Source organism: Lithobates pipiens, unplaced genomic scaffold, assembly GCF_037356315.1.
Source record: "Lithobates pipiens isolate NorthernLeopardFrog02 unplaced genomic scaffold, aLitPip1_a1.2 Scaffold_10, whole genome shotgun sequence".
Lineage (NCBI taxonomy): Eukaryota > Metazoa > Chordata > Amphibia > Anura > Ranidae > Lithobates > Lithobates pipiens.
Window position 1 is genome coordinate 117,820,788 of NW_027507686.1, and position 12,232 is coordinate 117,833,019.

At 45.1% G+C, this 12,232-nt stretch overlaps 2 protein-coding genes across 2 annotated transcripts in view; one reads left to right on the forward strand and one right to left on the reverse strand.

Moving 5' to 3' along the window:
* The window catches only part of RASGRP2 (RAS guanyl releasing protein 2), a 1,719,722-nt gene that overhangs the window by 1,663,111 nt on the left and 44,379 nt on the right, over positions 1-12,232 (reverse strand). The gene's annotated exons all lie outside the window — the stretch shown is intronic.
* LOC143925673 (posterior protein-like) lies at positions 1,679-3,250 on the forward strand. Its single transcript, XM_077450138.1, has one exon. It carries the CDS (start codon positions 1,679-1,681, stop codon positions 3,146-3,148), a length of 1,470 nt encoding a protein of 489 aa, XP_077306264.1. The 3' UTR covers positions 3,149-3,250.

The window sequence follows — 12,232 nt, forward strand, 5'->3', positions numbered from 1 at the left end:
GGCAGGACTGTCCGAGGTGATTAGCCTGGGGGTGGAAACGCCCCAGAGACGCTGATTGGTCCACGAGAAAAGTAGGGTGGGCTATAGGGTGTGGTATGGCTGAGGTATGTTTAACAAAAAGGGTTGCAACAATGAGCTCTGTCTCTCTATTCCATCAGGAGATCCAGTCACGAGGGTCGGATAAGTATAAAGCTTATTTTGTACTTTGATTGTATGCTATGTATTATTGTAACTATTGTAACTTCTATTGATACCTTATGCACGCTTTCTTATTTCCTTGGGAAATAAATGAGATTTAATTGATCTTAGACCGTGTATTGATTTCATAGCCAATGGTGATAGTATTGTGATATTAACGATAACATGTGCTCGGTGTATTGATAGACTAGCTGAACTATAGGGACTAGACAAAGGAATACATAACTGATGATAATAATAATTGATTGAATTGATCAGTTACTTCATTTGGCACCCCAGAAGGCGTGTAAAACGTATTTTTACACAGAATCCACAAAAATCAATAATGTATTTTTGTTTCTGAGTCCCTGTAAGTCACGAGGACCCTCAAAGACACCCAGAACTGAAAGTCATCTCTAGTGTGGACAAGATTGGCGCTGGCTCGCGAATTCTGAAACCACGCTTGGATGAGCAGGAAGATTCTGTGAGATATTTCACTGGTAGAACGGACGCGTAAAACCTGGTGAGAATTGTGACTGATAGATATATATATATATATATATATATATATATCTATCTATGTACATTATTGTTGTGTTTGCTGCAGACCTGTAACCAGAGGGCAAATTGTCGCACTGGCGAGATAGGGACTGATCATCCCTGGTTATGTGATATAACCGCAGATTGACAGGATAAACCATACAATTTTGAGGGAAAAGTGGAAATATCCACGTGATTGTGAAAAAGCTTTCTGTCCCAATAGAAATTCCCTATGGCCTGCTATCGGATAGGAGGGCATTGAATAAGAGTGTGTTCTCCTAAAGAAATTTGTGGGTAAACGGATTTGTATTTGTTTTTTTGTTTTTTGGCTTTTTGCGTTTTTTTTTTTTTGCGTTTTTTTTTTTTATTTGGAGTGGGACTACAGGTCAAAGCTAGCTTCTAAACAGCTTCATCTGTGTCTGTGTGTTTGGTATCTGTTTGTTTAGTGTATTGCTAATGCAAAGTGTTGGTTAGAGATTGACAGGAATTACCATACATCTTTGAGGAAAAAGAAAAAAGTGGGGGAAATATAGGTTTTTATTTCTACCCACGTGAGAGTGAAATAGCTCTGGTTCAATAGAAGACCAAGGCATTGATTAAGAGTGTGCCTTGTGTCTTGTATGCTGTAGAACCACAAGTCACTGTAGATTTAAACGTTCGTATCTGTTTTTTTTTTTTTTGGTAGGACTAGAGGGGGTTGTCCATTTGTTTGTCTGTTTTCTATTGTCTAAGCAACTGGTGGAGCAACCGTAGTGTGGGTAGGCTAATTAGCATGTCAATGGATATCCTTGAAGAGTTTCTTGGGAAAAATGCTTGTATTCAATTCAACAGTATAGGAAAGGATGTGTTAACACACCAATTCAATGATCTATTGAAACAATGCAATACTCATAATGATGCCATAAAGTATAAAAAATCTTCAAAAAAGGGCAAGAAAAAGAGAATAGCCAATTCTGTATGCATGTTGCTGAGAATGAAAGAAATTGCAGAACAGAAAGAGTTGGAGTGGTATAAGGATAGAACAGAGTTACTAGGAAAGATAGAAAATGCGAGTAGAGATATTGCAGCTATAGCGGCAAATGCGGACGCGGATGTTTGTGAATGTGAGGACATGAGGAATGAGATTGAACAATTGGTGACTGAGAATAGTGTATTGGAACAGGGGTTGGATGAATGGAAGGAAACATGTATGTTGAGAGAACAGTGTATCGCATCTTTAGAAAAGAAAGAGGCTGGGAATGTAAATGCGATAGAAATGCTTAGGGCAGAGCTACAGGAATGTAAAAGTCAGCTAGCCCAAAAAGATCATACTATTGTGTCTTTGAGAGCACGGGCAATGGAGAACGTGCACAGCCATTGCTGTGCTAACAAAGATGCACATTCCATTGTGACACAGGAGCAAAGAGAAGGGATACCGATCGAACAGCAACCAGTATGTTCGGCTGACAATGCTGAAGAGTCCCCGAATCAAAGTTCTTCTCTCTTCACTCCTGTGCCAGAAAGGACTGGACAAGGATTAGATATCATAAAAAGGGAGGGTAGCACCCAATCCACAACACTCTCCATACAAGATCGCACAAATTTGTGCCAGATTTTGGGAAAGTTTGACACTAGCGCTTCACCCATTAGTCTCTCGAACAGGCTGGAAGCTGTAGTGGCACAGTACATTTTGAACAATAGGGATGCATGCGCACTCCTCCGCGCATGGCTTCCATTGCAACTGTGTGAAAAACTGCAAACACCAGTCGGGAGTCATAGAGGTCTATCTCCCGAGTTAAACTCAAATTGGGGGAACTCGGCAGATAGAATGAGGGAAATGCAGCGCATAATGGGAGGAAGAGATACTAGGGGTTCAGACGCCCTGGAAAATACAAAGTTTAGGAGGGGAATTGATCCAATACTCTTTTGCAGTGAATACTTCTCCATTTATAAAGCCACCTACAATTGTCCTGATATGTCTCCTGATGACAGTAGCTTTCTGTGTTCTATGGCTAATAAATGCACATGTATAGATTACCATACCAGAATTGCACTGAGGAACGCCACCTCGTATCAGACCTTTATAAACATATTAAGGGACTGGGTTCGGGAGACAGATCAAGACAATAGGCCCCATAAAAGAGTTGCGGAGATAGTTAAAAGCGAAGCTAGAGTGAGATTTGCAGGCAGGTGTTACAGATGTGGCACTACAGGCCATGTGATAAAGGACTGTAAACTGCCTAGGAGGAACATGGGTGAGAAGAAGCCTTGGCATAAGAAGGAACAGCAAAAACCTGGACCAGATAAGGTGGCGAAGGAGCCAAGCGAGGCACCTGATGCTACAATATATGGTTCTCTTCGGGGGGAAGTACAGAGGATAGGAAAAAGGCTTAAGGAAAACCACGAGGAGTATAAAATCCCTCCCCCAACCAATCCTTATTTTAAACCATAGGGATGTCAGGCCCCGGAGTTGTCCCTAATATGTCAGCTGGACAGGGACAAAAGCGGCAGACCACGTATCCGAGGGGCGATAGGGGGCCATCGCACAAATGTACTTTTGGATACAGGGACAGCTGTCAGCATAACTAGCATTGAACTTCAAAAGGATCCTGCGGGGAGGCAAATTTTCCTTAGAGGATTCGGGGGACAACTAGTACCCTCTGAGCAATCAATACCCGTAAACATAGAAATCAAGAGGTTATGTGTGGAACACAGTTTGTTTCTTTCCCCAACACATGAGGGCACTATTTTGGGCTCTGATGTCATGGAGGCACACGGACTGATTCTCGATCTATGTAATTGGGTACTGTGGAAAGGGTCTAGATACAAAGGCAAGGTGCACATGGTCATGGACAGCGGTGAGGTTGCATCAGTTAAAACAAATGACCCGCAGGCGATACTGAAAACAGAGGACCAAATATTGGCTAAAATCTTGTGGCAACATAACAAAGTGTGGGCAACGTCTAAAGCGCAATGTGGTAGAGTTTCAAACATGATTGTTAAAATTGAGGGCCCTGATCCACCACATCAGCGTCAGTACAAAATTCCACCTGCATCTATCCCATACATAGAGAGCACAGTGAGGAATTTATTGGCACAAAATGTAATTAAAGAATGCCAGTCTAAAACAAATGCAGCCCTCTGGCCAGTGAAGAAGGAGGGGGGGTGGAGGCCCACTGTAGATTTCCGTGCGCTAAACAGATGCACCCCATCTATTACAAATGTAGTTGCTAAGATGCCAGATATGATGACAGCACTGAAACCTTCAGCAAAGGTGTACTCATCAATTGATATATCAAATGGCTATTTTTCAATTCCCGTACATGAGGATAGCCAATACAAACTAGCCTTTACATTTCAGGGAAAGCAGTATGCATTCTGTCGATTGGCTCAGGGGTTCAAATCCAGCTCTACATACTTCCACATCTGTATGGTGGACATTCTGAAGACATTTTCTGAGCCAGAATGCATCATTCAATATGTGGACGACGTCTTACTTCAAACAGAGACAAAAGAGCAGCACTACGCTCTGGTGGAGGAACTCCTGACACTAATCGAGAATGCAGGTCTGAAGTTAAATCCCAAAAAGGCACAATTGATGAAGGATTCAGTGTGTTTCTTAGGTGTGATAGTTTCACAGGGGGGAAGGACTCCAGACCCGAACAAATGTGAAACTATCAGGAAACTACCAAGACCAATCACTAAAACTGCTTTGAGGCAGTTCCTGGGAATGGTTGGTTTCTGCAGGGACTTCATTGAAGGCTTTGCAGAAAAGGCAAGACCCCTGTATGAGTTTCTCAAAGGAGAAAAGAGGGAAACAGACCCCTTAGACTGGTTGGGAGAGCATGAACAAGCTTTCACCGAGCTAAAGGTGAGTCTGATGCAGGCCCCGGCTTTGAGCAATCCGAATGCCGATTTGCCCTTTGCACTACAAGTGTACGCCTCTGCTGTAGCAATAACAGCTGTGTTACTGCAGGAGAGGCAGGGTAAATGGGTACCTGTGGGATATTGGTCCAGAGTACAAAGCCCGGTAGAGAGGGGATTCGATGAATGTGTCAGGAACCTTTTGGCAGTGCATTGGTCGGTTCTCGCCACAGAGCATGTTGTGGGGTTTGGTAAAATCATTCTGCAGACACCCCATTCTCCAATTAAAATGCTTCTGGAACGTACCCTCAGTGGAGTATCCTCCCAAAGGGTAGCCAGATGGCTAGTGGATTTGACACCCAGGAATCTGGCTGTGACCCACAATGCCACCTACACTCTCCCACAATTAATGCAATATGAGGGGGAGCAACATGACTGTGGGGAGGTACATCGGACCAGGACACAGGAGATGTTCAGATTAGCATTGGGTAATGGAGACCTTAAAGTCTGGGTGGATGGATCAAGGTACTGGGATGAAGGAAGTTTTCACACAGGGTATGCCCTGTGGTGCCCCCAGACCAATGAGAAAATCATGACCAAATGCCCTCGAAGCTTTTCTGCCCAAAGAGCTGAACTGGAGGCAGTGAGAGAGGCCATCACGCATTTCAGTTCAGGTCCCATAACCATATTCTCCGACAGCGCCTATGTAACAAGGTCTCTGACCGAATACATGCCTTTGTGGCAGTCAAGGGGCTTCAGTGATGCCTCTGGGAGAGAATTGGTACATAGTGCGGTGCTAAGAGACATATGGGAAAGAGCGAGTGTGGAACCTCAGAGAGTGGCTATCATTAAGGTGAGAGCGCACCAAAAAGGTGGAGAGGAAGTTACTGTGGGCAACAACAAGGCAGATGAGCTGGCAAAGGAGGCAGCCCTGATAGGGGTCAAGTGGACACCCTATGATGCTGAAGGGAGGCAGGCGTGGGAGGAACATAATTTTGAGGAGCAGAAGGTGAAAGCGGGTTCACATGAACTCTTGCCGGTGCTAAGGATGCCTACCCCATGTTTAGCAGGTGAGCAAAATAAGGATGAGGCCTTGAGCTCAATCAAAAAGCAGCTTAGAGCAAAAGCGGCAGATGCTCCCCAAGATTATGTATTGGAAGACGATCTACTGTTAAAAGAAACGTCAGAAGGACGAAGGTTTGTAGTTCCCTCCCAGCATCAAAAAGACTTAGCCCTTGAAAATCACAGGTTAACAGGCCACATGGGTGTTCAGGGTACCTTGAAATTTGTACAAGCTAGATACTGGTGGGAGACAATGGGAAACACAGTCTCACAGGTAGTGCAGGAATGTTTAATATGTGCACAAATGAACCCTAGGCCAAAGGGACAGAGACCAGTATTAGCAAGGGTACCATTAGCCAATGCACCCTGGGAAAACCTACAGATTGACTTTGTTGGTCCATTGCAAAGTACCCCTGGAGGATACAGATATCTACTGGTAGTGGTGGACGTCTTTTCGAAATGGGTGGAGTCTCTGCCCCTAAGAAAGGACTCTGCTACGGCCACAGCTAGAGCTCTGTGGGCTGAAGTTTTTTCAAGATGGGGGTTCCCCAAAGTCCTGGAATCCGATAGGGGGGACTCACTTTACCGGCAGGGTCATGAAACATATTTGTGAGCTGCTGGGTGTAGAACAGAGATTCCATGTGCCATACCATCCACAATCATCAGGAATGGTTGAAAGGATGAATCGAACATTGAAAGAGAGGCTTAAAAAGATGGTACTGCAATCAGGAAAGAACTGGCTGATTCATCTGCCTGCAATCCTGATGGCCGTACGAGGGTCTACAGCCAAAGGTACATCAGTAACTCCATATCAGTTGATGACGGGGAGAATGATGAACCTTAGCCACCCAGCAGACCCAATACTTAGTACCCCCTTGAGAGAGAGTGCGGAAAAGGACAGATTTCTGGTCCAACTGCAAGAACAGGTACAGAGGTATTTGCAATTTGCTGCAAGTAACATGGCACCTAAAGAGAAGGAGCAGCCTGAAAGGCCTCCCATTAGCTTGAAGATTGGAGACAGGGTCATGGTAAAGAACTTTGTTTCCAAGTCTTCATGGGACGCAAACTGGACTGGACCGTTCGCAGTCACTATGGCCCTTAGTGATCAGGTGGTCAAAGTAAAGCGGCTCATGGATAACAAGGGTGCAAAAGGCATTAAAAAGAGGGAAATAGAGAGATGGGTTCATGCTGATCAATGTAAAAGGTACTGCTGATAGGAATTGATTCCGCTCTTGTTCTTGTTTTTCAGAGTCCTGGTGGAGCAAAGATTGGCAAAGTCTCTGGAAAAAAAAAATGGATGGAAGGATCATAATTGTTGTGTTGGCGATCCAACTGAGCCATGCAACATCTCAAATTGACTCAGACGAATACTCAGGGGATGATGTTGAAATCGAAAACCCTGAGGAGAACCATGCATCCACTTCAATTGTATCATCGATGTTGGACTTGTTAGGCCAAAAGGGGATGCAGGGGGGAGATGAAAGGAGAAAGGTCAGGATTATATCAGAAAGCCCTAAGTTACTGGACACATACCAATGGGGTCACCAGGGCAATTTGCAATACAAAGTTTCTTTTGCTTTTGGACGATTTAATCCTAACTCAACATCTCAAGGACGTGCGTATAAACAAAACTTGCAAAACATCATACCGGAAACTCTCCAGCCGTTTATAGATGTGACTATATATAAGAATGAAACGGGTTATTGGTTAGGGAAAGATTCCAACCTATCTAAACCTTGGGAAGCAAGGGACGTAGGATATGGGGTTTTTGGTGAAGAATTGAAAGAAGGGAAATATGTTTTTATGTGTGGCATATACTGGCATGATCAAAGTAATAGGGCACAGAGACCCAGGAGGCTGACACTTAGGCATAGTAGGGTGGCTGTCGGCCAAACTAGGGAGCTCCAGATGACACATCAACGGGGTGAAAATTTCCTTGTGGGGGCAGTATCTCGGTCTTATCAGTCCTACAGAGAAGCTCTTGGTTACTGGACATGTGGGACACCAGAATTGGACATGGGGGAGATACGCCTGGTTGATGTCTCACCTGAGAGGTTGAAACCCTGCATAAGCAGTGCCAGTGATCACACACAGGAGCATATTCCATTAGAGAAAGGGGAACCGCTACAAATAGATCTAAGCTCACCACAAACACTGGCTACCAGGGTACAGTATGCCTTCACCACATGGCATTTCAATGTCTTGCAATGGTTGGTAAAATCCTATTACCCTATATGTGCTGAATATACGCTGAATCAAGTGCGGTCAGTATATCAGTGGCTTGCTCCGCGGAATGGGGTCCAGACAGGACGCTTATTTCTGAGGAGTGACCGAAAGAGGAGGGATGTATTCAGCACTATAGTAGGGGGAATAGGAGCTGGGATGGGGGTTATCAATGGAGTGGACATCGATCTCCTGAGGAACAAACTCTCAGCCATAGTTTCAGACAGTAAGCGGGGCTTTGTTGCTCAGAGAGAAATTAATGACATTATTGATAATATTCAACAGCGTCACATAAATACTCAGGTACAAGTAGCTCAAGATTTTATCCGCCATTTTAAGAGGTTGGTGAATAGTGTGGTGATACAGGGTAAAAACATGTCATGGGCTCTGGCATGCACGCAGGGGCAGGCGGAACTATCAACCAACATCAAGCTAATTATACAGTCCCTGTATGGGGGGAAGTGGCCTTATGAGCTGGCGTCACAACTCAGTAAGATCTTACCAAAACACATCTCTTACACTAGTCCAAGTTGGTGGTCGAATGCCTGGATCGGATGTACTGACTTGGATTATGAGAGATGTTACGCTTCTTCATTGATCCCATATACAGAAGTTCAGACCCAATCTGTGTATTCGGTGACATCAATGGGCTTACTGACTGGGGACTCTACTATATTGCATCTGAGGCTAACGTACCCACATGTGATCAGAGAGGATGGCAGCTGGAGGCAGGTTGATATTTCCCTCTGTCGGAGGCATGACCATGACGTCCTTTGTATGCCAGGCCAATACACGGTGGTGAATGAGAAATGTTGGGAGGACGCGTCACTCTGTGTACTGGATGGGGAGAACATTGCCGGGAAGGGAATACCAGTGTATTATTTGGGACATGGGAGAGTTTGCTTCTTTGTCCTATAGGATACTAATGTGACATTAGTCATGAAAAGAGGGTGTTCGGTGAACCTGGCAATGGCAAGGGGAGCAAGGTGTACCCTTGGCGGTGTCTCTGAGATCCAGACACAGGAATGGAATTATGTGGTACTGCATATGGCCAACCTATCGGTGGATATCAACCAGAACCGCCCGGTTAATCTGAGAGCCCTGAACCTTGGTATGGGAAATAAGATACAAGAATGGTTAGCAGATTGGGATAAAGATGAGAGCCTCATGAGGATGTTGCAGCAAGAGAGAGCTAATGCTACTATAGCCATATACCATAATCAGAAGGAAATAAAGGAGGTAGTGCATCAATTAGACACTGATGTGGGAGGGTCTTGGTGGGAGGTAATCTTCGGACATTCCAATAAGGCCAATAGCATTTTGAATTATTTGATCCCGTTGTGGTATTACTCATTATTGCTGCAGTGTCGTCATTGGTTCAAGTTGTTATGTGTTGTTGGACCAGACATTTATATAGGAGGGTCTCGCATCTATCTATGCAAGTGGAGGGACGAATTGACGGTAAGGTCTCTGCATATGTGGTAGAGGCTTTGCTGCCAGCTCAGAGCCCTGGAATAAAACTGACGTGCCAAAATTGCGGTAGGGAAGGCCATCGTGAGCAAGCCTGCCTAATCCCGACCCGTAGTTACGGCAAGGATGTATAGGAGGTGAGGAGCGGGATACGCAAATTGAGGGGTCCTATGTATATTAGGGTAATGGGCTGATTTATGTCATGGCGTAGTGTGATAAAGGTGTGTTTTAGGTTAAAAACATGTGCGAAAGGCCGTCCTCGTGACTCTGGGTCTGAAAGCTGGGTGATATGTTGCTCTGAATGGGTGCTGGTGAATGGTGAATGAATGGACACCCCTTGCCTGTACTGCCGTCCTGAATATACCCAAGATACAGAATGGTGACATGGAAGCTGTCGCTGAAGAATGGTGGAGATGTGTCACTCAGTGGCAAAGTGGCACGTGTTGGGAAACATCAAATGGTAAAACAATTATGGACTGCTCCATAGGACCCGTTTCTGCACACGTTGAAAACACAGCGTGGTAAGACAATTGTGTACTGTTCCATGAGAGATGTCTCTGGAGCGCTCGTTGAAAACAATCATGCGTTACACAAGCTAAGGACTGTGCCACAGGTACTGGTTTGGAAGCACATGTTGGGGAACTACACACGTTAAGATAGTTATGGACTGTTCAATAGGAGCCGTGTCTAAAGAAGGGTGGTGTGCGCCTTTTAGGCGCAAAGCGGATTTTGTTGGAATCAAACAGGAATTAATATTATACATCTACACAGCTGTTTGTAAAGCCGAACTCAGCCATATTGATACCATGCAGTCCCACGTGTAAAAGGAAGGAATGTGACACCAAGACACAATCTGAATAGCAGAATGAGTTCTATTCAGCCCACCTGGAATGTACTGAACTTCAAAGACAATATGGTGCCGGCCTGTCTGCAAGAACAAAGAAGATAGCTAGTGAGCGGGAGGGGCGTCCGAGATCGAACCACAAGATGGGAACCCAGTCGGAGCAGTTGCAATTCATGGGCAGACACTGCCCCCCAGAGGCCAAGTATGGCAGGACTGTCCGAGGTGATTAGCCTGGGGGAGGAAACGCCCCAGAGACGCTGATTGGTCCACGGGAAAAGTAGGGTGGGCTATGGGGTGTGGTATGGCTGAGGTATGTTTAACAAAAAGGGTTGCAACAATGAGCTCGGTCTCTCTATTCCATCAGGAGATCCAGTCACGAGGGTCGGATAAGTATAAAGCTTATGTTGTACTTTGATTGTATGCTATGTATTATTGTAACTTCTATTGATACCTTATGCACGCTTTCTTATTTCCTTGGGAAATAAATGAGATTTAATTGATCTTAGACCGTGTATTGATTTCATAGCCAATGGTGATAGTATTGTGATATTAACGATAACATGTGCTCTGCGTATTGATAGACTAGCTGAACTATAGGGACTAGACAAAGGAATACATAACTGATGATAATAAATATTGATTGAATTGATCAGTTACTTCAGTGAGCTATGTGGAGAAGACCGTTGTCCACACCAGAAGGGCAACTAAGTTTATCATCACTAAGTGGTGTAAGGTTTTACTTAAGCTAAATGTCTCCCCCTGTCGGCTAGGGTCCCGTCCTCCTCCACCTGCCAGCTCTCTATGTGTATACATTCTAATTATAACACATACAGTATACTGAAAGAGAAGAAAAAAAAACACAAGAAAATTCTTTCTGGAAAAATACAAAATTAACTGGAGGGGGTTATCGGTAGGATCCGAAACTCCCCCCTCCCCAATGATCCAGTAGGTTGTGCAATACCAAGTGCCAGTGTACGCTTGGGATTGGAGATCGATTGGGCATGAGGGTCCTGGCGTAAGTTGCTCAGCAGGGAATGAAAAGAAGGCAAAAGAAGAGAAGAAAATTATATTTTTCTTTCCTTATTGTTCCTTTAAAAATAAAAAGATAATGGACTGAGGGCTGGTTTCTTCTGGGGCAGTTCCAGATGTACATGGGAATAGGTGGTTAAAAAAAGGGGGGGGGGGGGCAAAACAAAAGGCGAATAGTACCTGATGTCTCGTTGGTGATGAGCTTGATATGCGGAGTGTTCAAAAGTGGACCAGGTCCCTGGAAAACTGTTGCATTGAATTCAGCTGAAATGGGGAGGGGAGGGGAGGATCAGGTGGAAATAAACAAGAAAAAGTTAGGGAGGATTGTGTTTGCGCAGAGCATCCTGTAACTTTGATGTCTTATGCCAGTGGATGGTTCTGACGTAGGGTGTCTGCTGGACTCAGGCTGCGGAGTGATGGATCTCTGCAGGAGAATCTTTCTCCTGGTGACGTGGGGTCAAGCCTGTGACGTCTGGACCGTTGTCTTTGCGCCTTGGGAGATGCATTGTGGGAGACTGGTTTCCATGGCTCCATAGGGAAGTAGGAGTACCATTCAGGCAGGTCAACCGGAGGTAGGTCTAGTTGCTCACAGAAGGAGGGTAAGTCCTCTGGGGTCTGAAGGAGTGCAGTGCGGCCTCTACTCGAGGCAAAGACAGAAAGGGAATTTCCATCTGTACTGGATATTGCGTGCACAGAGAACTTTCAGCAGGGGGCGCAGACTGCGTCTGTTCTGTAATGTAATCTGTGTCAGTTCTTGGAAGAGTTTTATCTCAGCACCATTAAATAGTATGCATCCTCTGTGTCTTGCCTTCCTGAGGATTTCCTCCTTAAGGGGGAAGTTGACTATACAGCAGACAATGTCTCTGGGTGGTTCCGAGTCACGGGGCAGGGGTCTTAGCGCCCGGTGTAACCGTTCCATCTCAATAGGGGAGTCTGTGGGGCGGTCAAGTAGATCGTTAAAAATAGAGCAAACTGCTTGTGGCAGTGTAGCCTGGTCTATTCCCTCCGGGACCCCCCTTACCCGCACGTTATGCCTGCGCCCCC

Coding starts and splice junctions, on each gene's coding strand:
- LOC143925673 (XM_077450138.1), top strand. CDS start 1,679: ATGTTGCTGAGAATGAAAGAAATTGCAGAACAGAAAGAGTTGGAGTGG.